The 27,544-nt window shown below is 39.0% G+C and overlaps 1 protein-coding gene and 1 long non-coding RNA gene across 2 annotated transcripts; one reads left to right on the forward strand and one right to left on the reverse strand.

The window, feature by feature from the left end:
- Positions 1-1,132: 1,132 nt before the first annotated feature.
- Positions 1,133-26,957, reverse strand: LOC143854015 (protein decapping 5-like). The gene is made up of 8 exons (XM_077363721.1): positions 26,657-26,957; positions 6,745-6,845; positions 5,178-5,249; positions 4,169-5,080; positions 3,636-3,707; positions 1,824-2,018; positions 1,636-1,746; positions 1,133-1,551 (listed from the first exon to the last, which is right to left on the reverse strand). The coding sequence occupies exons 1-8, from the start codon at positions 26,799-26,801 to the stop codon at positions 1,384-1,386; spliced, it is 1,776 nt and encodes a 591-aa protein (XP_077219836.1). The 5' UTR covers positions 26,802-26,957; the 3' UTR covers positions 1,133-1,383.
- On the forward strand, positions 10,232-14,499 carry LOC143854016 (uncharacterized). Its single transcript, XR_013237330.1, has 2 exons — positions 10,232-10,798; positions 13,995-14,499. It is a non-coding gene; the product is annotated as an uncharacterized LOC143854016 (long non-coding RNA).
- Positions 26,958-27,544: the final 587 nt, after the last annotated feature.

Genomic DNA, 27,544 nt, shown 5'->3' on the forward strand with positions numbered 1-27,544 from the left:
GGTAAAGCTCTCCTTCATGTGGAGATTCAAAAGACCGACGGGGGACTCGTTCCTCTTCAGATTGAGGTCTGGCGACTCTTTATTGTTTTAGCTACGTCGTGGTTTCGAGCCCCGGCTTCGAATCAAAGGGTATCTCTTATATCACCGTAGAGCGTTTTATTTTGAGAGTTACTTAGTAGAGCTCTCCTTCATGTAGAGATCAAAATGACCGACGGGGACTCCTTCCTCGCCGCTTCCTTAGGATCGAGGTCCACAGGTGTTTGTGGGCGCTCATGGATAAAGCATACCTTTTCGAGTCCGGGAGAGGAGGAAGATGCAGTTTGGGTTGATGTATAGTGTGACTTATCCAACAAATTGGGTATAGTGCGACTTGTCTGACATATTGCGAAAGGGATTTTTCCTATTCCCTACCTCATATCCCTCCCCAAATCGAGATATTCTCTGTAATAATGATAAAAAAAAGGGAAAATGATAAATGCGCCCCCTTTTCATCACTTGGGACACCCAACTACATTACTTGGGACACCCAACTACATTGTATGTGGCAATCAGATCCTTTTACTCCTTCAAATGTGAAGTACATCAGCCCCTTTGCAGTCATAGATACACTATAGCCAAGTGTCCTAAGTAATGAAAAGGGGCGTTGTTGACACTGACCAAAGGAAGAATGATAAATGGATCGTTCAACGATTAGGGTTAACGGAAGGAAAAAAGCAAATTCCATTCTGGAACGGTTCATATGTTATATCATCAAGGTTATGACTTATAAAAAAAAGGCGGCCCAGTGTACAAGGCTCCCACCATTGCAAGGTCTGGAGAGGGCTAGATGTACGCAGCCTTACCCTTGCTTTAGAGAGAGGCTGTTTCCGTGACTCGAACCCGTGACAACCAGGTCACAATGGAACAACCTTACCATTGCGCCAAGGTTATGACTTATGATCCACAGTAATTGCCCTCCCCTGCGTGCTCCAGCAACCAATTTAAGCATAGTGATGAGGAACAAAATTCGATTTATCAAATGACAATGATCATGGAAACCAAGGTTCGGCTTGAGAGATTTGACCTCCAAAATGAGAGCTAATCTTGTTACAGTGCTTCACTCGAAAGAGTAAAAAGACCACTAAAAGCACAAGAGATAAAAAAAAAAATAAGACAAGTAAATCTCCACCTGCATGTTCACACAGATTCAAATTAAACCATACAGAAGTGCTTATTTCAAGATACCAAAACGATCCCTTTGTCCTGAGATTTGCTTATTTTTCACTAAACCCAAAAGAAAGCAGACATAAACATTACACAAGCAAAGCCCTTCTTTCAGTTTCTCTTCATGATGAGCATTAACCGGCAGAAGTTCCATCCAAAATACTAGTACCTCCACTTCCCCTAACTAGGTGGACCATTTCTAGAGGGTCTGGGCCCACCCCTCCCAACATAGCCATATCCCCTTCCATAATAAGGGCCCCGAAAATTTCCTCCACCACGACCAGGGCCCCCACGACCGGGGCCCCGGCCACCCCTACCGCCACGATACCTAGAAAAATCACCGAAAGTCTGCATGCAAAAACGAATTCTCATGTACTGGAACCAAAATCTATCATGGAACAAACACACAGGCAAAGCCGAAGAGACATATACCTCTGTGTCAATTTTCATTTGCTCAGAGAACTTAGTCCTTCCATTCCGTGCCCCTCGATCAAGTGCGTTGCAAGAAAGGGAATCAAAGAAGTCGTCCTTAACATAAACAGGCTGCAGAACAGACATAAATAAAAAAAGCTGATAGACAGGATCAAGTTTACAACTTAGCTCAAAGATTGAAATCTTACCGTGACATCAATTGTTGAGGATTCAGAACCATCTTCCTCTAGATTATCTTCCACATCATCGTCTCTTCCATCCCCACTGTCCCTTAAATGGGCCTTAGTTTTACCCAGATGACCCCATACTTCATCCTTTTTGAATTTTTCATTCATTGCTGTGAAATCGAAGTCTTCTGTGAATTTGGTAACACCGCGTGAAATCTGCATGATCAATTGACCATTTCATCAAGCTCTGAGGAAATTTTATCACTACACATTACAGACCACGAGTAGATTCAGATGTACATGCATGCACAGATGTTTTGCCTGTGTTTATCGATGTGAGCAAGCACGAGTAGGAAGCAGCAGCTTTTGCACTTTTTTCTTAGTGCTTACTATTTTTTATGTGGAGAATTATAGGGTCCCCGACTGTTGAGAACTTGAGATCAAGTGCTGGGGTGCCAACCTTGATGTCCCGTGTTCAATTCCAACAATACCCACCAAAAAATGGTCATATATCCATGCGTGAACATACAGAGGATGGAAGGTCCACTACAACATTCACCTCCTTTACGGACATGGGCGACTTTACTACGAGGTCCGTGATAGTAAATCACCACGGAGTTTGGATTCCTTCCTTCTCTATTACTTCAACAGATTCAATCTAGTCACATTCGTAAGCATCAGGAGCGGCAACAGGACATCATTAAGCTTTCAGTGATTTAGGGTTACGATAAATCTAGGATACACACACGAGCACGAGCGCACGCACACATACACACACACAAAAATGATATTTCTAATCCCTTATCTGTTCCCACCTCATTCCTATTTTTATTTATTTTTAAAAAAGTTTTCTTACTTAAATGACCAAAATACACAAGGATTTGATCACACAACCTAGAGAAAAGAAGGGAAGGACTCTGCCCCTCACCCACTGCCCTGTCCTTTACGTTTCTATCAGTTCATTTTCTTGTTGGATTTTCATCTTCTTCCAACCACCACCACCACGCTATTGATCTTCCCAGACTTTTCTGCTGCCACTCTAAGCATCAATGACAACAGAGATCAGAAACCAAGAGGAATACTCGCAGGCCTGCAAGCCCGACGAAGATCTCCCTCTTATACCCCTGCCCCACTCCAACAACACTATGGATGATCAGAAACTGTATGCCCATTTTCTATCGCTGTCGTAGACCAGAAATAGACAACCATTTCCTCCCATTTCCCTTTCCTCAACCAGACGACGCCATCCAAGACCGATGCATCGACACCCAACACCCCTCTCCCACACTGCGGCAGTGATCTTGCCCATGACGCCGTGAGTGTTGAGTTGCTGACGGTAATGGAAAGCACTTGAAGCAGCGATTAATGGTTGCTGGTGGTGCCAATGGTGGAAAGAGGCAATGGCGGTGGTGACAAGAAACCAGAACAATGTGCAAAGTAACGACCATGGTTTTAAATGTCTACCGAAAACCGAAATTTCGGTCTGAAATTTCAGGTTTCGGAGGAGACCGAAAGCAAAATCCATAATACCCGAAATGTTACATTATTTCAACCGAAATTTCGAGTTTCCCTGAAATTTCAGTAAGGAATATCAACAAAAAATCTGGATTTTATTCAATATTTAATATTTTCCAGAAATTTCGGCCAAAATTTTCTACGAGATAAAAAAAGGCATTCTGAAACCGATATTTGAAACCATGGTAACAATAGCTCTTGGCAGTTGGAACAATCATGGTGTTTTAACAAAAATATAACAACGCCAAAGAGAGGGAGTTACGAAAAATAAGAGTGAATAGTGAATGACAAGGAACACAGAGGAAAGAGATGCATTACCCCATTGCCTCTTCCTCTTTCACGCCCTCTATTGCTTTGACGGGTCTGTAAAGCAGCTCCATTCAGCTGGAACTGGAAGATAAACAGTCGCACATTATATAACCCTCTTCAAATCCATAAAAGGGCATCCCATCAAATATAGAATTAGACATCTCTAAAAAAAAAATGTAAAATATGCAGTTCAAAAAATTCTCCTAACACATCAAGGAAAAATATAGAGACGGATTGTTTAATTATAAATGCACACCAAAAAAACAACTGGTCTCATTATCGCAAAAAACATGAAGCACACACTCAACCAGGACCAGCTTCTTTAAATGACGAAAGCAAATCATCAATATGGAACTCTTTTTCAAACTAAAAATAGTCACAATTATAAACACTCGAGGACTTGCTCTTCAAAAAAAAAACATAATCATCCATAAATAACGGCAAAACCCAAGGCTACTATAAGAAGTATATAATAAGTCGGTATTGGACAGTCAAAGAGTTGACATGGTCAATGTCAGATACAAGTATGACAATACTATTACCTTGTGATCCGGTATTATAGGTAATGGCAATATTGGTGCCTGAGTTTCAGTTGGAGCTGACCCTGATGGTTCTGATGATGCTGGTTGCACAATCTCTATATCCTTGTTCACGGTAGGTAATGACTGGGATGAAGGAAGTGTAGTAAGTCCAGGCTGCAACAGCTGACCTGGGGTTACCAAAGACGGTACTAATGTTTCAGCACGGCTTGAAGTGGAGGACCCACCAATGGTGGACAACGATTGAGACGCAGTCTGGTAGGGCAAGGTGGGACCAGGAACCGTCCGAGGCTTGCTAGAGATTGGTGGCACAATGGAATTTATGTCAAGACTAGATGTCATAGGAGACACCAATGGCAAGTTAGAACCCGGAGTTGTTAGCGGAAGAGAAGTGATAGGAGCCTTATTTGGCATGAGACTTGGTAGTGTTTCAGAAGGTAATACAGCAACTTGGACGGGAGCCAGAGTTGATGGCAAACTATTTGAGGTTAAATTTAGAGTACTATTAAAAGGTGGCAATAAAGGAGAAGGAAACTCTGGCAAATTTGGAGCTGCACTTGGCAATGATGGATTCATGCCAGGATATTGCATTGGCTGCTGCATGGAATGAGGAATCGGCAAGCCAGGTGGCGGCCGAAGCAAGGGTTGTTGTTGAACATGAGGAAGCCCACTTGAGGGTCCATAAAAGCCTTGCCAATACATAGGCATGGGAAGCCCAGATCCATTTGCGGTTGGAGGAGGAGGTGAAGAGCCCCAAGAGCTGAAATTTCCCCCTGGTTGGTATAAAGGCAGACCGCCTTGAAACGTTGACCTAGGTAGCCCCAACTGTGCTGTATGAGAGTTAAGATCTGTTACAGTCCCACTTCCAACAGAAGGCACACTCATTGACACCGATGCCGGCCGAGAATAGTGTGACTGCGCAAGATTTAGGAAAGTTAATGTTACCGTTACCTGCAAGCTAGCAAGTTGAATTGATTTAAAGTGCCACATATGTAAGACTCTCTGCACTTACCTGTATAATAGCAGGGTCATTGTGAATAGGTTGTGTAGGCTGAACAGGTGGGGAGGACTTGACCTGTAAATCCTGCAACCACATTCAAACAGAGTAATTGAGAATTCCATGCGACTAAGTATAAAAGAAGAATTATCAAAGCCAGCGAATGAGATTAGTGTGAAAATCATCAAAAAGATAAAATTATAAGGATTTCAGACTTTTAGCAAAAAAACACTTGATTGCATTATATAGTGAAGTTATTTAACAAAAGGTAAATATCCTAGCTGCAAAACATACAGCAAACGGAGAGAGAGAGAGAGAGAGAGAGAGAGAGAAATACAATTTTAACATGTACAACCACATACATAAGAGTTACCGGCAAATTTTCTTTCCCAATATACTTCACCACTTATTAGCAGTGATCAGTATATTGTCACATATAGCTTTGGAACGCAAAAAGCTCATCAACAACAGTCATCAGAAAACCAATTTTTTTATAAAAAAATTTTATTTATTGAAATATCTATTAAGAAGCAACAAAAACTACAAACAGATCATGAGGTCATGGCTGAAAGAAGACGTAATCAAATCACAAGTACGTATATATTCAAAAAAAAAATTGATCGCGTTATTGAAGATCTAACATTGGACGATACAAGCATTCAGATATCCATGTTCTGCATGTAACTCCCACCAGGCAAAAATATAGGAAATCATAGTGGCTTGAGGAAAGAATTCAAGAAGATTCTATACCATCAAGCTACAACCATACATGGAATGGACGGAAGAGACTCACAACCTTTGCCATAGCCTTAGGATGTCTCCCCCACCATAAAGATAGGTTGGCTAACAAGATTGTGGATTCCTTGGATAAGGATGGAATCTCTAAAATGCTACTAACAATTTGGAGTTCCACCCCTCTTCCGTTACTTGTGCAATACTTGATTATTAATTTGCACATCATGCGGTCGATTATATTTTCTACCTTCGATCAATAAGGTTCTAATTATCAAAAAGAGGGGCAGCATTATCACATACTCTAAAATTGACCCGTTACAGTCATACGAGACTACATTTTGCATCGCATTCCAATACTTTCTCTAGTTATCATTGAGCTTGTCACTTCCCCTTTTTTCCTACTTATAAGATGATTCATGCATCACCTTGAGGTGCATGTTAAGGCACTTAGAGAATAGCTCCTCACATTTTAACCTTTACAAACATTGGTCACTACACTAGAAAAGAGATTGAGCTTAGAGAATCATGCTGAATATATGACTTTTACACTTATGTACTCACATATGTCAAATATATTCAAGTTCAAGGAATAATTGCACATGAGTCCTAGCTAAATCTGTGAAGTTAACATATAAAGAAATTTGCATCAAAAGAACTAGTGCACATTTTGAAACAATTTTCTCCTTGCAATGAATAGCAGCCAGTTGCTATTGAAAACACAAACTTTGACCTTTGTTTTTGTAAGCCGGAAAGATGGTAGTACTAGTGAGAAGCTAGTTATCTCTTGACATCCTAGGCTGGTCGTGTTAATGTACAAAGTGCTTTGCTTTTTTTTTTCCCCACATACCTTGATATCACTACCACGGAAGAGTATGTATTCATAAATTTTGTCACTTGGAGGAATTTGTGGGCCATCCTTCTTTCGGCCTTCAGTTCCAAATGATCTCACTGAAAAAAAAAAAAGGACAAATAAGAACCAAAACTCAATAGTGTAACTAACTTTTAACAGCACATGACATCCTGCACATGACAAATGAGAGTATATCTAGGAATTGATTCAATAAGAAAATAAAACATGCAAATTGCTTTCCTTTTCAAGATACCTATGTATAGTAAAATGGCATATTTTCGCTAATAAAAAAAAGTAAAATGGCATATTTTCTATAAATTGGCAGTCTTAGTTTTTTTAATGGTGAATTGCCATTCTTAATTGTTTTTTTGTTTTGTTTTTGCGTGTGTGTGTGTGGTGCTGAAGTAGAAAGGTTAAATTAGGGTTCACTTAATTAAAACATTTAAGATAGGAAGTTATAACTTTAGACGAGATTTGGGTTAATTTTCTTCAGAAAGTTTCTATTTTAATAATGAAATAATTCTAGCTTGCTTAGCACAGTTTTAGAAGTGTCTTAAAGTAAGAAAGTGTGCATGAAAAGTCTAGGATGTTTGTGCCTAGGAAGGGAAGTGCTTTGGAGGCAAAAAGATTTTATGTATATGGTATAAAATATTATTTGGAGAGTCTATGATTAATTATGAATTTGAAGTTTATGCAATGTGTTTTAACTTTTTCTTTGTTGTTTTTTTCTTGGAAAGAGCACCATACTATTTCTTGTCTTTTATTGAGATTTGTGCTTGGTTTTTGTTTTGGGTTTGAATTTATGTTTCAAACTTTTTATTGTTTCTATCATGCCAGCTGAACCTAGGTTTTGCCCCATATATGCAATGTCTTGTGTCTTCCAAGCCACACGGTGTATCTTGCAAGCATATCAATTCTTCATAAAACCACTATTACAACAACACAAACAAACTTCCACAATGGGAAGTGTATATCAGCACTCCCTTATTTTGAAACGGCGCTCCTCACTTTTATTAGACACTTCTCTCATTTGTTGATAGAATTTTGAGAAATGTAACAACTTAAATAGCTAACTTGAAAAGTAACAAAAAAAGAAGAAGAGCAGTGCCATTACTAAACCAAGGAAGAGCAGATACCATTTCCCTTCCAGAAAATCTAAAGCAATTTCCATCAGTAAGATTTTTTATTATTTTTTTTTTTTTGTAGAGAGAGATAGAGAGAGAGAGAGAGATCGGTAAGATAGATATATTATGGTGCAGTAGTAACAGAAAAGATGAAGTCCAAAATGTGCAGTCTCCAATACAGATAGATAGGTGATTTTAATTTTAAACTATGGTCAATTTTTCTAAGACCTTGGCCACATAAAGCAGCAAGGGAGTCTACCGCTAGTCGTCTTCTTCTCGCCAGAAGACCATTTCTAGCCGAAAGGGTGGGAAACAAACTCTATGGCTTTAGTTAAGACAAAAGGCTTTCTCAACTTCTGACATGAGGGGTACAGCTTTGAAGTCAGCTGCCAATATGAGTTGATCTACAGGCATTCTATTTAGTTTACCTCGTGAACAACTAAACCGATAGGAAGAACGGCCAGAAGAAGATCTTTCTTGCAAATCGGACAACTAATAATATTCTCGGATCTCTACCAGAGACCAGGACAGGCACGAGAACAAACTCATATTCTTGGACACAACAACCAGAAGCCATATCATTCGTCGCTTGCTGCCAGCGCAAAATCCATTGTTTCACAGTTTTATGAAGGGAAACATTATATGAAAAACAGTATATTTTCCGACAAAAAGGCTTACTCCCAGTGGATCATCTGATCTATCTGTTGCTTTAATATTACTTATTTTCTTTCTTTCCTTGCTTGTTCGTTCTAGAAAATTCAGGAATTTGGAGCAACTAGGAGCAATGCTGATAAAAATACCATTAGAATATTTATAATGGATAGTCGCTTTTAAAATTGTGATTTTTTATTTTTTTTTATTTTTTTTTTAACGGTACTTTTAAGATTGTGATTGTGAATAATTAGATTTGCATCAACCAAATATGGCACTGCGGCCTCTTATGGACGGAAGAACATTCTAAGCAAATCAAGAAAACCCTCCATAAATTAGATTATTAATGTGTAAGACCAAAACAGATCATATCAAAATATTTAAAAGATAGAGTGCTCATGAAGAACATATTCTGACAAAACATAGGACATGACAGTGCCGCTGACAGTTGTACCAAAGCAAAAATTACAGAGGACTATATAAAGCATTTGTAAAAATTTTAGAAATGCAACCAGAGATCTTGCTCAGATGCTAAATGTCCCAAATTTCCCAATGCAATTCTAAAGAAGAAGCATTGCAAATAGTCCAAAAGGTGCAGTATCCACTACAGATATTAAGGAGCAACCTAATTTTAATTTGAAACTAAGCACATTTTCAGGGACCTTGGCCACATAAACTGGGATTCTAGAAAAGGAAACTCATGCCAAAAAACTAAGCACATATTAAGGCGCAACCTAATTTTAATTTGAAACTAAGCACGTTTTCTCTTCAATTCATTAATTTCATAATCAAAATCAGAAGTTCCATCACATGTCTCATCCCTCTCATTTTAAAGACTAGGAGGGATTCTAGAAAAGGAAACTCATGCCAAAAAAAAAACATCTAAAATTGATTCTGCCACATTAAAGGCAACCTAAATAAAAAGTAAACTCAATCCTAAATGACATTAATTAGCTATGCATGGAATGGAGATGTGCCTTATTTGGCCATGCATCTAAATAGAAATAAAAGTCTCCTAATCGGCATGCATGGAAATGGAAATAAATCTGTCCTAATTGATATCCATGAGAATGGAAATGAAAATAGAAATAAAAGTCTCCTAATCGGCATGCATGGAAATGGAAATAAATCTGTCCTAATTGATATGCATGAGAATGGAAATGAATAACTCAATTGGCAGGCATGGAAATAGAAATGAATGCCACAATTGGCAGGCCTGGAAATGTAAAGTGATCTAACAAATGATATGTACGGAGATGGTCAAATAATCAACGACCACTGTGAGAGAAGGTAAACATGCAACCTATGGTTGTCGTGAGAGTTGGAGATGTAACATATGCCGGTCCGCTTGGGCACATTTTGCCTTTCCCCACTTTCTCTCGTATTTATGCCCTACGATTTGGGCTGCATCAGCCTCCCCGGGTTGGAGAAAATCCGTCCTCGGATTCGTATTTGTGCCCTACAATGTGCCTTATTTGGCCATGTATCTAAATAGAAATAAAAGTCCCCTAATTGGCATGCATGAAAATGGAAATAAAACTCTCCTAATTGATATGCATGAGAATAGAAATGAATAACTCAATTGACAGGCATGGAAATAGAAATGAATGCCACAATTAGCAGGCATGGAAATGGAAAGTGATCCAACAAATGATATGAGATGATCAAATAATAAACGGACACTGTGAGAGAAGGTAAATATGTGTAGACACCCCATTTTGTTTTGTTTTAATCAACAAATAAATTAGTGTGTTAAATCCATGTGAGAACCCCCTCTATCATTGATTTATATGTTTTAGGTCATTAATATCTTGATCTGACTTTACGGATCATCAATCGGGACAAAATAAGCTAGGGTCACTTCATAGCCCGGACCCTGATTCCATTCCGAGACCCGATTTCCGTAAATCGTTAGATCAATGGCAGATCATGACCTAGGTCTAACCATCCAAAACCACCTAACCTCTCCTCTCATCCTAACCATTCAAACCTCACCTAACCTCACCTAACCTCTCCTCCCATCATAACCATCCAAACCTCACCTAACCTCACCTAACCTCACCTAACATCACCTAACCTCACCTAACCTTACCTAACCTCACCTAACCTCACCTAACCTCCTATCCCATTCTCCTATAAATACCCTCTCATCTCACCAAAGAAAGGAGGAAAAAAAAGAAAAGAGGAGAGAACCCCTCTCTTAGAAAATTCAAGCCCTCTCTCTAGACCAAATCCCTCTTCTCCATAAGTTTGCATGGAATATCGTCTACAAAAAGGTATGTCTTTTGGAATTTTATTTTCTTTTCTATATTTGTAGGATTGAGTGTTGTTTTGCGTATATTTTGGTTGATGTCATGTTTAATTTTGTACTAGTTTGGCCTTGGTCATGTTCTCACTTATGCTAAATATAATTAATGTGTTAGGGTCATTAGAACCTATTTGCAATGGGATGTTGAAATCATTGGCTTGTTAGGGAATTTAGATTTCTTTTGGGAAAACAATTCATTAAAAATTTTGAACATTTACAAGAAAGAAAACTTGAATTTTACATGAATTATCAAAACCCATTTAATTTGGCTTACAAAACCTCCATCTTTCAATTGATAACAACAGCCCCCACTCCAATTTGATAACAACAGCCCCCACTCAATCTCAAGAACCCAATATCCATACCCCACCTTGCCAAGTAGATAAAAACAACCCCTTTTTCAAACATCCCATTTGAATCTAATCTCAGGCCCATTCAAGCCATTTTTCATATTCACCGTCTTTTAATCACTAAAAAAATAAGAACTATCAAAAGAAAACATGGGGGTGCCAATATCATTCCCGTCATAGTGCTAGCTGTTAGACTTTAAACAGATTTTTCGACCTCTAAACAACAGAATCGTGGGAAATGGTTAACTACAAAGTCGTAGATATTTTCGTGCCGTTTCCAACGAGTATTCGTGCTAGATCAGACAGCGAGCGGTTAAAAAGTTAAGTCCAAAATGGTTGCGGCACACCTTTAGGCATTTCCAGTTTAATGTTGCTGTCCTTTTGTTTGCAACACAAATTCGAACCTCTAAATCACAGATTTACAAACAATGGAGAACTACAAAGTTGTAGCCCTATAAAAGATCTTTCCAACGCATGTTTGTACGTTGAATTTGGCCAAGCGGTTAAAGAGTTACGACAGTTTTAGTGGGCTGCATTTGTCAGATCTTTTAATGGTCAATGGTTTGTCGAATTTGTGCAATTGTCAAAACTTGGTTGTGTTAACGTCATTTTCCAAACCAAAATCGAAAGACATTAATCTAAAGTACATCCAACCTAAAATTAACAAAACTAAAATTCACCCATTTAAAATCCACTGATAAAAATCCGTTAAAAGCCATTAACCAAAAGACCACTAAAAATTTCAAATGAAACTAAAACCTTCTAAATAAACAACTTTAAAAGCTACCAAACACACTAAATACCTTCAGATAATAAAAGCTTCAAGAAAACTCTAAAAGTTTCCACAAACCCAAAAGAATTCGAGATTCCCAAGAGCCGGTGGATTCAAAATTCCTTTAGGAACCCTTAGAGCCCAATTTAGGAACACTGGTGTCGTGTCGTGTCGTGTCCTAAGTTTTAGGGAGTCTTAGGTTTTAGGGAGTCCTAGAGTCAGGAGTCCGGCCTCATCACGGACGCTTGCTATGTATAGCAACCGTGCCATAGGTCTAGTTACACTAGTCACCCAATCTTTCCCTAGGACAAGCCTAGTAAACTAGGATGTAAGGCAAACCTGCATTAGTCTAAGGGACCATTTGCATTTAGATGAGAATCATATAGCATCTTAGATGAAATCCTAAGATAATAAAATCTTCAACTTGAATTAAATAACTTCTCCTAAAACTGTTGAAACAGTCAATCCCGTCTAGGTCGGTGTCTTAGTTGAGTTAGGCATATGTAACTTAGCTTAGGTGCACCGAACTACGTCGACTCTGATCCCAGTGAGGCTTGGGTACGTAGGCAGCTTGGATGTCTGATGGCATACCACCCGCGAGTCGGCACCACAAACAAATTGTGGTGTTTTGTATATTAATTTTCTTGTAAATGCTTAATCAAATCACTTAGGACTTTCCATGAAATTAGAATTTTAGGAGAACTTTCACATAGATTGAATCCAGACAAATTAATAAATCAAGATACACATTTAGGATTCACATTGAAATTAGATCATAGGATGCATGTCACTTAGTTCGCACATTAACATAGAGTTGAATGAGCCATTTAAAATAAATTTAAAAGAGTTAGCTTTTGGAATCGAAGACCGATTATCGGGCAAGAATGGTGCATGTGGTGGATAACTCCCCATACCTTCCATTCTCGTAACCAGGTAGCGAGTCTAGATTTCTGGTTAATTACGGGTCCTAGATCCCACATCTAGGTGGCGACTCTGTCAGTCTCTTTCGTGTGGAATTCGGATTGCCTTAGTGATCCCAAGTTCACAGGAAAGATTAATTCAAATCAATAATAAAATGCACACGCCAATCGCGTGGATACGAGAGACCAAGAGAGAGAGAGCGGCGGCTCGCGCCCCACACCCCTCTCGCGGGATCAGGGTACCACAGTCTGGCGACTCTGCTGGGGACCACCTAACTTCATTAAAATTTCAAAAGATAATTCATTTGAATTTAATTTAACTGGCTCATAAAAACTCTATACTTGTTAGATTAGTTTGTCTTGTTTTATTTTCTCATCACATTTTACTCGAACTTAACCTAACAAAACCTGAGGGCATCATAGATTGCGCAAACATATTGCACACACTTACATCACTTGCATCTAAACTCTTGCATCTCACGTGCACACACGTCCTATTTTAGGAACCCGGAGTGTTATCTAGCATGGTTGACTGGGATTTCATCACCTGGTGCCTCTGTGCTAGAGAAGCATTCCACCCTTAGCCTAGTACCTTTATGGTACGTAAACGGATCTCTTGTTCACGTACTGATACGCCGGACACTGGTACAGTATATCGAACAGGGATTCGCGCTAAGGGAACTCTTGGCCTTACCCCTAGATTAACCCACACATGCATGTAGTATACGAACACATGTGCATCATGTGTGTGAGCCTAGTTTAGGATATCCTACCCATTGGTGTCTAGATTAGGCCGTGGTCCATCTTCCAATGGTCACGATCGGTCCTTAGATACACGAACAAAGTCATGAGTCGAGATTCTCTCTCCACTCCGATAGATTAGGATTAGGGTTGATGCCTTCAGGTAACACTGATAAAATGTGAAAAAAAAAAAAAAAAAAAAATTTCCCTTTGGGTTAGGATATAAATCCCATAATTTTCAAAGATCTCATAGGATTAGTCATTCATGATCTATCCGTTGAAAGCAATCTTATGCTATCTCATCTAATCTTTTGATCGTGCGTCTTTCGTTCTTCTGTCATACGATTCGATCGTATCTTCATGCCATCCCCTAACTGGCAGATGCAGAATCTCACAATCTTTCGATTATGCGTTCTCATGATCTGATCATGCCTGGTCCAGATAATCCAATCTTGCTTGTACCCCTGGTCTGTTCCTCCTCTAGGGGCTACCTTTTTCAAGATTATTTTGCTAAGTCCTTCAGAGTTCACTCTCAGAATCATTGAGCTAGGGGCATTTCCCTATGCGAATCAGTCATCATTGTCCAAAATTGAAAGTATCAGCCATGATGATGTTCAGAACGAACCAGCCTTCGCCGAGCCTTCAAAGCCAAACAGTTGCAGCAGTTAAAGTTTTAGTCACTTACTATTTTATGTTGAGTCAGTCATCATGGTCAGTATAATTGTTGAGTCCGGTCTTACAGTTAAAGGTCAATGCCTAGTCCAGGCAAGTTATCTTCTGTTTCTCTTTCTTATTTAGAGTTGTGAATCGTGAGCATGTTCAGGATAGGTCGTCTGATGTAATAGCTTTTCTTTAAATAAAATTTCAGTCAGTTCCAAAAAGTTCACTTGTGTCTGTTCTTAAGTGTGCTTCTGATCTTAAAATAAGACTCCCTCCTCAAATGAGGACAAAATTGACGAAACTCCACTTGAGTCACAGCAATTACTTGAACGAGAGGAGGAGCGCCAATCCCAACCTTTCAAAGATGAAATTGAAATGATAAACACTGGCACTGAAACTTTGATTCAGTGAATGCCGATTGAAAATACATTACCCTCTAAAGAGTGTGAAGAATTGATAAAATTATTTCAAGAATAAGAAGATTGTCTAGAAAAGCTACAACCGATACCAGGGGCAAGACATAGATGGAAAGCTCAAAGAAAATGAAGAAAGTGAGAAGATATATGCTATACAAGGGGCATAGAGTGGAAACAACTTTCATATTTCCAATCAATGACCTTGGTTCTCAAATTCATAAAGCCAACAAATTCAAGATGAAAAGTTCAAAAGCAAACAATGAAAAGTGATCATCAGATATCGAGAGTACGAATCCATAGATGGAGGATGTCAAAGAACAAGTTTCGCTCTATGAAAGTCAAAAGCACGTATTAGAATCTTGAAAGAAGAAGATCCATTATCTCTTACCTGGAAATGCCGTCAAACTCCGCGAAAAAAAAAAAAACAAAAGAGAAAAAAAAATAATCAGTACCAGAGGGACTCTAGTAACCTAGATCGATTCCCAATCTGAACATCGAAAGGCCTCCTTTGGCCGATTAAATCCCAAAATCAAAACCCAATGTCAAAAGAATACCGATTTGCAAACCCTTCGAGCCTAAATCAAATTTTCTTGAAAACCCATCAAACTTGGGGCATTCCCCCGAACTACGCGAGACCTGATCCCTATACTGGGGTACGTAGGCAACTCGGTTGAACCGAGTTCGGTCGATTCAAAAAGGAAAAGAAATTCAATCCTTTCAAAAAAAAAAAAGAGAGGGACAAGTTCCAAAAGAAGAGAAGTTAATTGTTCCAGAAAGAAAAGAAAAAAGAAAAAAAAAATCAAACAATTTATCTTCAAACTAGGGGCATTCGCCCTGAACTACACACGACCTGATTCCTACCTTGGGATATGTAGGCGACCTGTTCACAGGTTCGGTCGAAATCTTTGTTGAGCCTTAAGCCATTCTTTGAAAAGCCCTATCCTACCTATAAAAGTCCTTCTGGTGTTCAGAACTAATGAGCTAGGTCCTGAGATACAATAAAAAAATGAAATGATGATGAATAAGAAAAATAACGGAGTTTGAAGATCTGCTAGACTGAAAACCTGAAAGGGCGGTCTAGGCAAAATTTAAGATCATTCCCCTGCTAAGTTGAAAACCCGAAAGGGCGGCTTAGGCAAAAGCTAAGGGGATAGCCTGCTGGATCGAAAACCTAGAAAGGTGGTTCAGGCAAAAGTTAAGGCTAGCGCGGTCCGCCAAGTTAAAAACCCTGAAGAGGTGACTTGGTCACGGTAAGAGAATCAGTATAAGAAGGCAACAGCCGGTATCAAGACTGAAGATCAACTGAAGTTCAAGCAAATTCAAGTGATATCCTCAAAACTGGGGGCATTGAAGCTAAGCAATCTTAGGGGTCGTAATTAAATTCTTGAGGCATTACTGTTTCGAGGAAGAAGTCCGGTGTTTACCAATTGAAAAACTATTCCTTGAAAGGATAGACTTACCAAACAAAACATTAACTAAGTCAGAAGCATCACTATGTTTGTCAGTATAGTCAGTCAATCTTTATTATTCTAAGTTCACTCCTTCAGGGCTGCTCAATCCTTTGAGTAGTGCCTTTCATCTAAGTTTTCTCTTTAGAAAGAGTCAATTGTCGTTCCTATGTCCAAATGATGTAACTGTCTTGGTGAAGGAGGCCAGGCCTAGGCAGCTCCCTGCAATTATACCTGAAAGAGCTCGAGAATTTAGTCAAACAACTTCATTTCAAAGAAGATCAGCTCAGAAAAATTCAGAAGTAGAAACATCAGAAAGCCCAGCTTCCGTAAAAAGATCATACCCCAGGAAGGCACCTTAAGCTTGGAAGAACCTCAGATGCAATGGTGGTTGAGCCAATTTCTCAGAAAGATGAACCATTCAAATTCATAATTCCCTTCCGGTTAGTTATCCTGGTCAAGAAATGTTTATCTAAACACCTGTCAAGAAGCAGATCCCGCTTTTCCATGTTAATATCCAAGAGAGTCGTTGTTCTAAATTACCAATCTCAAATGTCTTGTTCAAGGTTTCAGTTATCAAAATCCCCAGAAGACAAGACCAGCAGTCTCTTTGAGAAAAATCTTGTTGAAGTTTCATAAAAATGTTCCTAATCCATTCTTGCTAGTAATGGTTCTTCGTTCCAAAGGTTTGCCGTTTCATCATTCGTCAAAGTCCTAGTTTCCAACATCTTTGTCGGGCACGATCCATAATATCCCCGATTTCATTGAGTTCAAAAAAATAAAAAATTCATCAAATCCAATCTTACGTCAAATTCAAGTTCATGGAAAATCTCTAAATTCTTCGAGCCCGTTTGTGAACGGTACCTCTTTTCTCGAGCCCATTTGCAAATGGCCTCGTCTTCTCCTTGAGCCCGTTTATGAACGGTGCCTCATCTCTCGAGTCCATTTGTGAATGGTTTCGTCTTCTCCTTGAGCCCATTTGTGAACGGTGCCTCATTTTCTGAGTTCATTTATGAATGGTCTCATGTCCTCCTTGAGCCCGTTTGTGGACGGTGCCTCATTTCTCAAAAAATCAAAAATTCATCAAATCCAATCCCCAATTCAAAAAATCCAATCCTACGTCAAATTCAAATTCATAAAAATCTCTAAATTTTTCATTGTTGAATTCATCAATCAAAGCTATCTTGTGTCGTCGAGCCCGTTTGTGAACGGTGCCTCATTTCTCGAGCCCATTTGTGAATGGTCTCGTCTTCTCCTTGAGCCCGTTTGCGGACGGTACCTCATTTCCCAAAAATAAAAATTCATCAAATCCAATCCCCGATTCAAACAAATCCAATCTTACGTCAAATTCAAGTTCATGAAAAATCTCATGTCCTCTTTGAGCCCTTCTGTGAAAGGTGCCTCATTTCTCGAGGCCGTTTGTGAATGATCTCGTCTTCTCCTTGAGCCCGTTTGCGGACGGTACCTCATTTCCCAAAAATAAAAAATTCATCAAAACCAATCCCCGATTCAAACAAATCCAATCTTACGTCAAATTCAAGTTCATGAAAAATCTCATGCCCTCTTTGAGCCCGTTTGTGAACGGTGCCTCTTTTCTCGAGGCCATTTGGGGATGGTCTCGTCTTCTCCTTGAACCCGTTTGTGAACAGGTTTCTCATTCTCTGAGTCCATTTGTGAATGGTCTCATGTCCTCTTTGAGCCCGTTTGTGAACGGTGCCTCTTTTCTCGAGGCCATTTGTGAATGGTCTCATCTTCTCCTTGAGCCCGTTTGCGGACGGTACCTCATTTTCCAAAAATAAAAAAATTTATCAAATCCAAATCCTTAATTAAAAAATAAAAATAAAAATCCATTCCTACGTCAAATTCAAGTTCATAAAAAAATCCCTAAATTCTTCGAGCCCGTTTGTGAACGGTGCCTCATTTCTCGAGTCCATTTGTGAATGGTCTCGTCTTCTCTTCGAACCCGTTTGTGAACAGGTGTCTCATTCTCTGAGTCCATTTGTGAATGGTCTCATCTTCTCCTTGAGCCCGTTTGTGAACGGTGCCTCATTTTCTGAGTCCATTTGTGAATGGTCTCGTGTCCTCTTTGAGCCCGTTTGTGAACGGTGCCTCATTTCTCGAGTCCATTTGTGAATGGTCTTGTCTTCTCCTTGAGCCCGTTTGTGAACGGTGCCTCATTTCTCGAATCCATTTGTGAATGGTCTTGTCTTCTCCTTGAGCCCGTTTGTGAACGGTGCCTCATTTCTCGAATCCATTTGTGAATGGTCTCGTCTTCTCCTTGAACGGTGCCTCATTTCTCGAGTCCATTTGTGAATGGTCTCGTCTTCTCCTTGAGCCTGTTTGTGAATGGTGCCTCATTTCTCGAGTCCATTTGTGAATGGTCTTGTCTTATCCTTGAGCCCGTTTGTGAATGGTGCCTCTTTTCTCGAATCCATTTGTGAATGGTATCGTCCTCCTTGAGCCCGTTTGTGAACGGTGCCTCATTTCTCGAGTCCATTTGTGAATGGTCTTGTCTTCTCCTTGAGCCCGTTTGTGAACGGTGCCTCTTTTCTCGAATCCATTTGTGAATGGTATCGTCCTCCTTGAGCCCGTTTGTGAACGGTGCCTCATTTCTCGAGTCCATTTGTGAATGGTCTTGTCTTCTCCTTGAGCCCGTTTGTGAACGGTGCCTCTTTTCTCGAGTCCATTTGTGAATGGTTTTCTATCCTCCTTGAGGCCGTTTGTGAACGGTGCCTCATTATCCAAGTCCATTTGGGAATGCTTCTTATCCTCGTTGAACCCGCTTGTGAGCGGCGTCTCATCTCCTTCTAAAAACTGTTTGAGAGCGATCTTTGTCCTTTCCCTTCAGAATCCATTCGAAAATGATATCTCATTCTCTAATTGCCCGTTTGTGAACGGCGCCGCATCGAGTTTTTATTATTATTCAAGTTCTAGGGTTTCATCTAAGGTTTTGCATTATGTTAAGGTGCGTTGTGTCTAGAGAGTCCTTTGTCGATTAAAACTACGCAAAATGGTTCTGTCATTTTTAACTTTGGTATTCAATGACTACGTCATCTCTACCAAAGAGGGGCATCTGTAGACACCCCATTTTGTTTTGTTTTAATCAACAAATAAATTAGTGTGTTAAATCCATGTGAGAACCCCCTCTATCATTGATTTATATGTTTTAGGTCATTAATATCTTGATCTGACTTTACGGATCATCAATCGGGACAAAATAAGCTAGGGTCACTTCATAGCCCGGACCCTGATTCCATTCCGAGACCCGATTTCCGTAAATCGTTAGATCAATGGCAGATCATGACCTAGGTCTAACCATCCAAAACCACCTAACCTCTCCTCTCATCCTAACCATTCAAACCTCACCTAACCTCACCTAACCTCTCCTCCCATCATAACCATCCAAACCTCACCTAACCTCACCTAACCTCACCTAACATCACCTAACCTCACCTAACCTTACCTAACCTCACCTAACCTCACCTAACCTCCTATCCCATTCTCCTATAAATACCCTCTCATCTCACCAAAGAAAGGAGGAAAAAAAAGAAAAGAGGAGAGAACCCCTCTCTTAGAAAATTCAAGCCCTCTCTCTAGACCAAATCCCTCTTCTCCATAAGTTTGCATGGAATATCGTCTACAAAAAGGTATGTCTTTTGGAATTTTATTTTCTTTTCTATATTTGTAGGATTGAGTGTTGTTTTGCGTATATTTTGGTTGATGTCATGTTTAATTTTGTACTAGTTTGGCCTTGGTCATGTTCTCACTTATGCTAAATATAATTAATGTGTTAGGGTCATTAGAACCTATTTGCAATGGGATGTTGAAATCATTGGCTTGTTAGGGAATTTAGATTTCTTTTGGGAAAACAATTCATTAAAAATTTTGAACATTTACAAGAAAGAAAACTTGAATTTTACATGAATTATCAAAACCCATTTAATTTGGCTTACAAAACCTCCATCTTTCAATTGATAACAACAGCCCCCACTCCAATTTGATAACAACAGCCCCCACTCAATCTCAAGAACCCAATATCCATACCCCACCTTGCCAAGTAGATAAAAACAACCCCTTTTTCAAACATCCCATTTGAATCTAATCTCAGGCCCATTCAAGCCATTTTTCATATTCACCGTCTTTTAATCACTAAAAAAATAAGAACTATCAAAAGAAAACATGGGGGTGCCAATATCATTCCCGTCATAGTGCTAGCTGTTAGACTTTAAACAGATTTTTCGACCTCTAAACAACAGAATCGTGGGAAATGGTTAACTACAAAGTCGTAGATATTTTCGTGCCGTTTCCAACGAGTATTCGTGCTAGATCAGACAGCGAGCGGTTAAAAAGTTAAGTCCAAAATGGTTGCGGCACACCTTTAGGCATTTCCAGTTTAATGTTGCTGTCCTTTTGTTTGCAACACAAATTCGAACCTCTAAATCACAGATTTACAAACAATGGAGAACTACAAAGTTGTAGCCCTATAAAAGATCTTTCCAACGCATGTTTGTACGTTGAATTTGGCCAAGCGGTTAAAGAGTTACGACAGTTTTAGTGGGCTGCATTTGTCAGATCTTTTAATGGTCAATGGTTTGTCGAATTTGTGCAATTGTCAAAACTTGGTTGTGTTAACGTCATTTTCCAAACCAAAATCGAAAGACATTAATCTAAAGTACATCCAACCTAAAATTAACAAAACTAAAATTCACCCATTTAAAATCCACTGATAAAAATCCGTTAAAAGCCATTAACCAAAAGACCACTAAAAATTTCAAATGAAACTAAAACCTTCTAAATAAACAACTTTAAAAGCTACCAAACACACTAAATACCTTCAGATAATAAAAGCTTCAAGAAAACTCTAAAAGTTTCCACAAACCCAAAAGAATTCGAGATTCCCAAGAGCCGGTGGATTCAAAATTCCTTTAGGAACCCTTAGAGCCCAATTTAGGAACACTGGTGTCGTGTCGTGTCGTGTCCTAAGTTTTAGGGAGTCTTAGGTTTTAGGGAGTCCTAGAGTCAGGAGTCCGGCCTCATCACGGACGCTTGCTATGTATAGCAACCGTGCCATAGGTCTAGTTACACTAGTCACCCAATCTTTCCCTAGGACAAGCCTAGTAAACTAGGATGTAAGGCAAACCTGCATTAGTCTAAGGGACCATTTGCATTTAGATGAGAATCATATAGCATCTTAGATGAAATCCTAAGATAATAAAATCTTCAACTTGAATTAAATAACTTCTCCTAAAACTGTTGAAACAGTCAATCCCGTCTAGGTCGGTGTCTTAGTTGAGTTAGGCATATGTAACTTAGCTTAGGTGCACCGAACTACGTCGACTCTGATCCCAGTGAGGCTTGGGTACGTAGGCAGCTTGGATGTCTGATGGCATACCACCCGCGAGTCGGCACCACAAACAAATTGTGGTGTTTTGTATATTAATTTTCTTGTAAATGCTTAATCAAATCACTTAGGACTTTCCATGAAATTAGAATTTTAGGAGAACTTTCACATAGATTGAATCCAGACAAATTAATAAATCAAGATACACATTTAGGATTCACATTGAAATTAGATCATAGGATGCATGTCACTTAGTTCGCACATTAACATAGAGTTGAATGAGCCATTTAAAATAAATTTAAAAGAGTTAGCTTTTGGAATCGAAGACCGATTATCGGGCAAGAATGGTGCATGTGGTGGATAACTCCCCATACCTTCCATTCTCGTAACCAGGTAGCGAGTCTAGATTTCTGGTTAATTACGGGTCCTAGATCCCACATCTAGGTGGCGACTCTGTCAGTCTCTTTCGTGTGGAATTCGGATTGCCTTAGTGATCCCAAGTTCACAGGAAAGATTAATTCAAATCAATAATAAAATGCACACGCCAATCGCGTGGATACGAGAGACCAAGAGAGAGAGAGCGGCGGCTCGCGCCCCACACCCCTCTCGCGGGATCAGGGTACCACAATATGCAACCTATGGTTGTCGTGAGAGTTGGAGATGCTGCATATGCCGGTGGACCCGCTTGGGCACATTTAGCCTTTCCCCACTCTCTCGTATTTATGCCCTATGATTTGGGTTGCATCAGCCTCCCCGAGTTGGAGAAAATCCGTCCTCGGATTCGAATCTTCCAAGGAGCACATGCTTTTGGTGGTCCTCGCCTCCATCATTCTTCCATGGTTCAAAATATTCATCATTGAGTTTTGAAACATTGAATAATGATCATTAACTGAAATTGAACAAACCACGTTACATAATCCCAAGATGAAAATTTATTGATCTTCAGGGAGCTTAAAGCTACAAGTATCCAATGTAGACTTCAATATAGGATTTAATAAAAATGGTCAAGATAAATTGATAAAGAAATCGACGTAACATTTTTCCATTCGCTCATCCTTTCAATCTACATTAATCTTCTTAATGTGTTGGTAGATTTAACTTCTTTTGGTCCTTCATTCATTATTTTATGTCCCTCATCAACCATCACTTAGATCACTTTGTCACTATCAAAAGAAATAACTCATTGCATAAATTTTAGGGACGATTAAACATCCTTCATCTAAATATTCCTCGTAGATTAGTGGTGACTCCCAATCTACCATTTCTTCCTCTAAGTAATAATATAATGGTGGTCCTCGGCTCCATCATTCTTCCATGGTTCAAAACATTCGTCATCGAGTTTTGAGACATCGAATAACGATCATTAATTGAAATTGATCAAACCACATTACATAATCCCCAAGATGAAAATTTCTTGTTCTTCGGCGAGCTTAAAGCTACGCGTATACATTGTAGACATCAATATAGGATTTAATAAAAATGGGTCAAGATAAATTGATACAAAAATCGACGTAACATTTTTCCATTCGCCTATCCTTTCAATCTCCATTAATCTTCTTAATGTGTTGGTAGATTTAACTTTTTTTGGTCCTTCATTCATTATTTTATGTCCCTCATCAACCATCACTTTAAGTGATTTATAGATCACTTTGTCACCATCAAAAGAAAATAACTCATTGCATAAACTTTTAGCGACGATTAAATATCCTTCAAAATATTCGTCGTAGATTAGTGGTGACTCACAATCTACCATTTCTTCCTCTTAGTAATAATATAATGGTGGTCCTCGGCTTCATCATTCTTCCATGGTTCAAAATATTCGTCGTAAATTGGTGGTGACTCCCAGTCTACCATTTCTTCCTCTAAGTAATAATATAATGGTTTCAAGTCTGGTGTTACATCAACACTCTTGAGACCTACCGCCCCAGTCTTGAGATCTGAATCCCAATGCCTGGAGTTACCTCCGATAGCCTCAACCCTCTCTGGTCGTCGCGGCAGATATTCTTGATGCTGGCTCAAGGCGTCTACGCCTAATCCCTCATCTTCAGCTTGAAAAGAAGCACAAACATATCTCAATTGTTCCATGAGTTCTTCCACTTGCCTCCTCATATCTAGGATCTCTTCTTGGGATTCTTCCATCGCATCTTGAACCGCTGCTCGAGCCATCTGCCTCATTTCTTGGTGACATCGATGAGTGTCTTGATCGTGGAACGCAAGCTCTGATACCAGATGATGTAATCGCGTATAGCGAAAGTGCAAAATACATCACAAGAATAGGAAATTGTAGTCCAAGACAGCAAAATAGAGAAGAAAAAAAAAGAAGGAAACTCCAAGAAAGGACGTTTCTCTTCAATTCATTAATTTCATAACCAAAATCAAAAGTCTCATCACATGTCTCATCCACCTCCTTATAAAGATTGGGTGGGGGGAGGGGGGGGGTCATCACAACGGATATTCCTAATGCTGGCTCTGGGCGTCTACGCTTGATCCGTCACCTCCGGCTTGGAAAGAAGCAACTGTTCCGTGAGTTCCGCCACTTACATCCTCAGTGCTAGGATCTCTTCTTGGGATTCTTTCATCGCATCTTGAACCACTGCTCGAGAGCCATCTGCCTCATTCTTGGTGACATCGATGAGCGTCTCGATCATGAAACGCAAGCTCTGATACCAGATGATGTAATCGCATATAGCGAAAGTGCAAAATAAATCACAAGAATAGGAAATTGTAGTCCAAGACAGCAAAATAGATAGAAAGAAAAGGAAGAAAACTCCAATAACGGACGTTTCTCTTCAGTTCATTAATTTCATAATCAAAATCAGAAGTCCCATCACATGTCTCATCCACCCCCTTTTAAAGATTAGGAGGGATTCTAGAAAAGGAATCTCATGCAAGTCAAAAAGAAAAGAAAACATCTAAAATTGACTCTACCATATTAAAGGCAACCTAAATAAAAAGTAAACACAATCCTAAATGACCTTAATTAGCTACGCACAGAATGGGCAAGTGCCTTATTTGGCCATGCATGAAAATAGAAATAAAAGTCCCCTAATTGTCATGCATGAAAATGAAAATAAATATGTCCGAATTGATATGCATGGGAATGGAAATGAATAACTCAATTGGCAAGCATGGAAATAGAAATGAATGCCACAATTGGAAGGCATGCAAATGGAAAGTGATCCAATGAATGATATGCGCAGAGATGGTCAAATAATCAACGGCCACTATGAGAGAAGGTAAATATGCAATCTATGGCTGTCGTGAGAGTTAAAGATGCCGCGTATGCCGGTGGAACCACTTGGGCACATTTAGCCTTTCCACACTTTCTCTTGCATTTATGCCCTATGATTTGGGCTGCATCATAAATAAATATATATGTGTGTGTGTTATATTCATGAAGAATCTGATGGAGGGTGTGAGTGACGCAGTAGGGTTTTTATAAAGTGAGTCGAAGAAGAAGGGGAAGAGGGTCAATGTTCAGGGGTGGAAGGTCAAGGCGCTAGGGTTTTTATTAAGAAAGCACGGGTTGTACTTTTTTTCTTTTTTTTTTAAAGCTAAGAAGAAAACGCATTTAAAAATGCATTTAAAGGGAAAATATAAAAGATTCACATTTTAAAAGAGACAAGGATGTGTTGGATTCGCCCAAAAAAAAGATCCATGAGGGACACGACTGCGATGAGAATCCGTCTGTGACCCACATAAATCAATGTCCAATTAGCGTGTCGACACAGATTCAGCATAGGGGCGAAGAACCAATGCAACACATGATATACACCAACCAAATATAGAAACTCCAGCATCTTATGGATACATAATTTCCTTTTAACATTGTGATTGTGAAACATTAGATTTACAGCAACCGAATATGGAAAATTCCACATCTTGTGGAAAGAAGAACATTCTAAGTCAATCAAGGAAAAACTCAATAATTTTAAATCTTACCGTGTAACAAACAATATAGACCATATCAGAATAGTTAAAAGATAAATGCTCATGGGGAAAACATTCTGACAGAACATGGGGAGTATATGACACGAAAGTGTCGGTGCCAGTCCTACCAAGGTGATAATGTCAAAGACTATATAAAGCACTTGTAACACTTTAGAAATGCGACCACAGATCTTAATCAGATAAAAAAAAAAAGGCCCCAAATTCCTCAATCCAATTCAGAAAATCATCATTCAAAAACAAATCTTTTTTGTTTTAATGGCAATTCAAAAAAAATCTTAATTATGCTAATCTATGAACGATATAATGGGTTCAATTAACCATTCTTCAGAAAGGATAACAGGTTGAAATAGGGTGTGAGCATGCACAGAGCGTAAAAGGCAATAAGGTACTCAATATTAGAGATTATCGTGTTGCTATAGAAAAGCTTCAACATCCTAAAGAACCCAAAATGTCAAAAAAAAAAAATCAATTCCTACTAACAGAGAAAGAGAAATTCCTTGTTGCTTTGGAAAAAAGTAGAAAAAAATAAGCCCTTTGCATGTAGAAGTGACCTAAATTTCTAAACAATCCAAATAAATAAAACCAAACAGGTATTGATTCCTTGTTACTTGTGAAAAATAAATAGAAACAAAGAAACACTTTGCATGTAGACATGAAAAAGTGACCTAAATTTCTAACCAATCCAAATTAATAAACCAAACCATAAAAGAAGACAGGTGGATATTCCTTGTTACTTATGAACAATAAATAGAAACAAAGAAACACTTTGCATGTAGACATGTAAAAGTGACCTAAATTTCTAAGCAACCCAAAGAAATAAACCAAACCATAGAAGAAAAGAAAAAAAAAAAAACTCAATTCCCTAAATCCCTGTTTGGATTGAAAGAAAAACATTTCAGATGGAAAAAAATTGTAAGGGCTTTAGAGAGAAATGATAAGAATATAATTAATTTAGAGGGATATTCTCATAAATTGAAGGTACCTCTAAGTAAAAATTGAATAGAGTTTCTCAATCATCTGTTTTGTGTGTAGAAAAAGTTCAAAAAAAAAAAAAAAACTTCAATCCAAACGTGGCCTAAAAACAGCATCATCTATTTTATAATCAGAAACCCACCTCAGATTGACAAAACCCAGACCCCAAAACCAACAAACAAAACCCTAAAAAGCAAAATCACACATATAGCCCCTCAAACGAAAAACCCAAAAAAACTAATGAAGAGAATGTACCATTCCTCAATCCAATACTAGATTCTTCTGTATTGATGTTGTATAAAACGCCTTCGTATCGGATTTCACACTTGGATGTCAAACTAATCAAGCTGCCGATATAAGAATCGGCTGTACCACTAGATCTCGAAGCTTCAGTAGCCATGGATTTTTAATACAGAGAAAAAAAGGAGCATATGAACTCCCTGTAGAGACACAAACCCTGACCCTTCTCTTGTTCTGATGCTGTTTCAGTTCACGCATCAAGTTTTTATAGACTTTATTAGGGAGATGATATTTTCACCGCCCCTGTAGTATGCATTCGCCCCCCATATAGCGTAAACAGTTGTTAAGAAGATGATGATGCCCTTTCTATTTTAGTCCCCATGAGATGCCAAATTTGCCAATAAGTGGGCCCACTCGCACAATGCCAGCTGGACTGTCTATCCATTGGGCCATAGCCAGGTTAGAGATGCCATTCGACAGAAAAATACTCTGATTAAGCAATTCTAGCCATTCGATAGAGGGCTTGCAAACAGATGACTTCGATGAACGGTTCAGATAAGGCCGTGGAGAGATGGTAGGTTGTAGTATCTTCATGATGGGGGCCACTAGATAGATGGTTTGGATCATCTGATGTCTTAAGGGTTAGCCCAAACATGGATCTCATGGGACCTCTCGTATGAACGTGCAATTGTACGCTCTTGTTGTTTTGAAATTCTTCTCGATTTCTTACTAATTGAGGGTTGGTATGGAAAATTTTGTTATTTAATGATGATTTTGTTTGTGACAGAGCATGGACCTAGTAAACTCAAGAATTAATTGTCTTAAAGGAGATTCATCTGCACCAGGGCGGAGCCAAGAATTTACACTTCGGGCCGGGCTAATTTACACTTTGCCTGCATTGGT

This window comes from Tasmannia lanceolata, unplaced genomic scaffold (assembly GCF_043159265.1).
Source record: "Tasmannia lanceolata isolate RefF3 unplaced genomic scaffold, GAP_Taslan_0.1 ptg000020l, whole genome shotgun sequence".
NCBI lineage: Eukaryota > Viridiplantae > Streptophyta > Magnoliopsida > Canellales > Winteraceae > Tasmannia > Tasmannia lanceolata.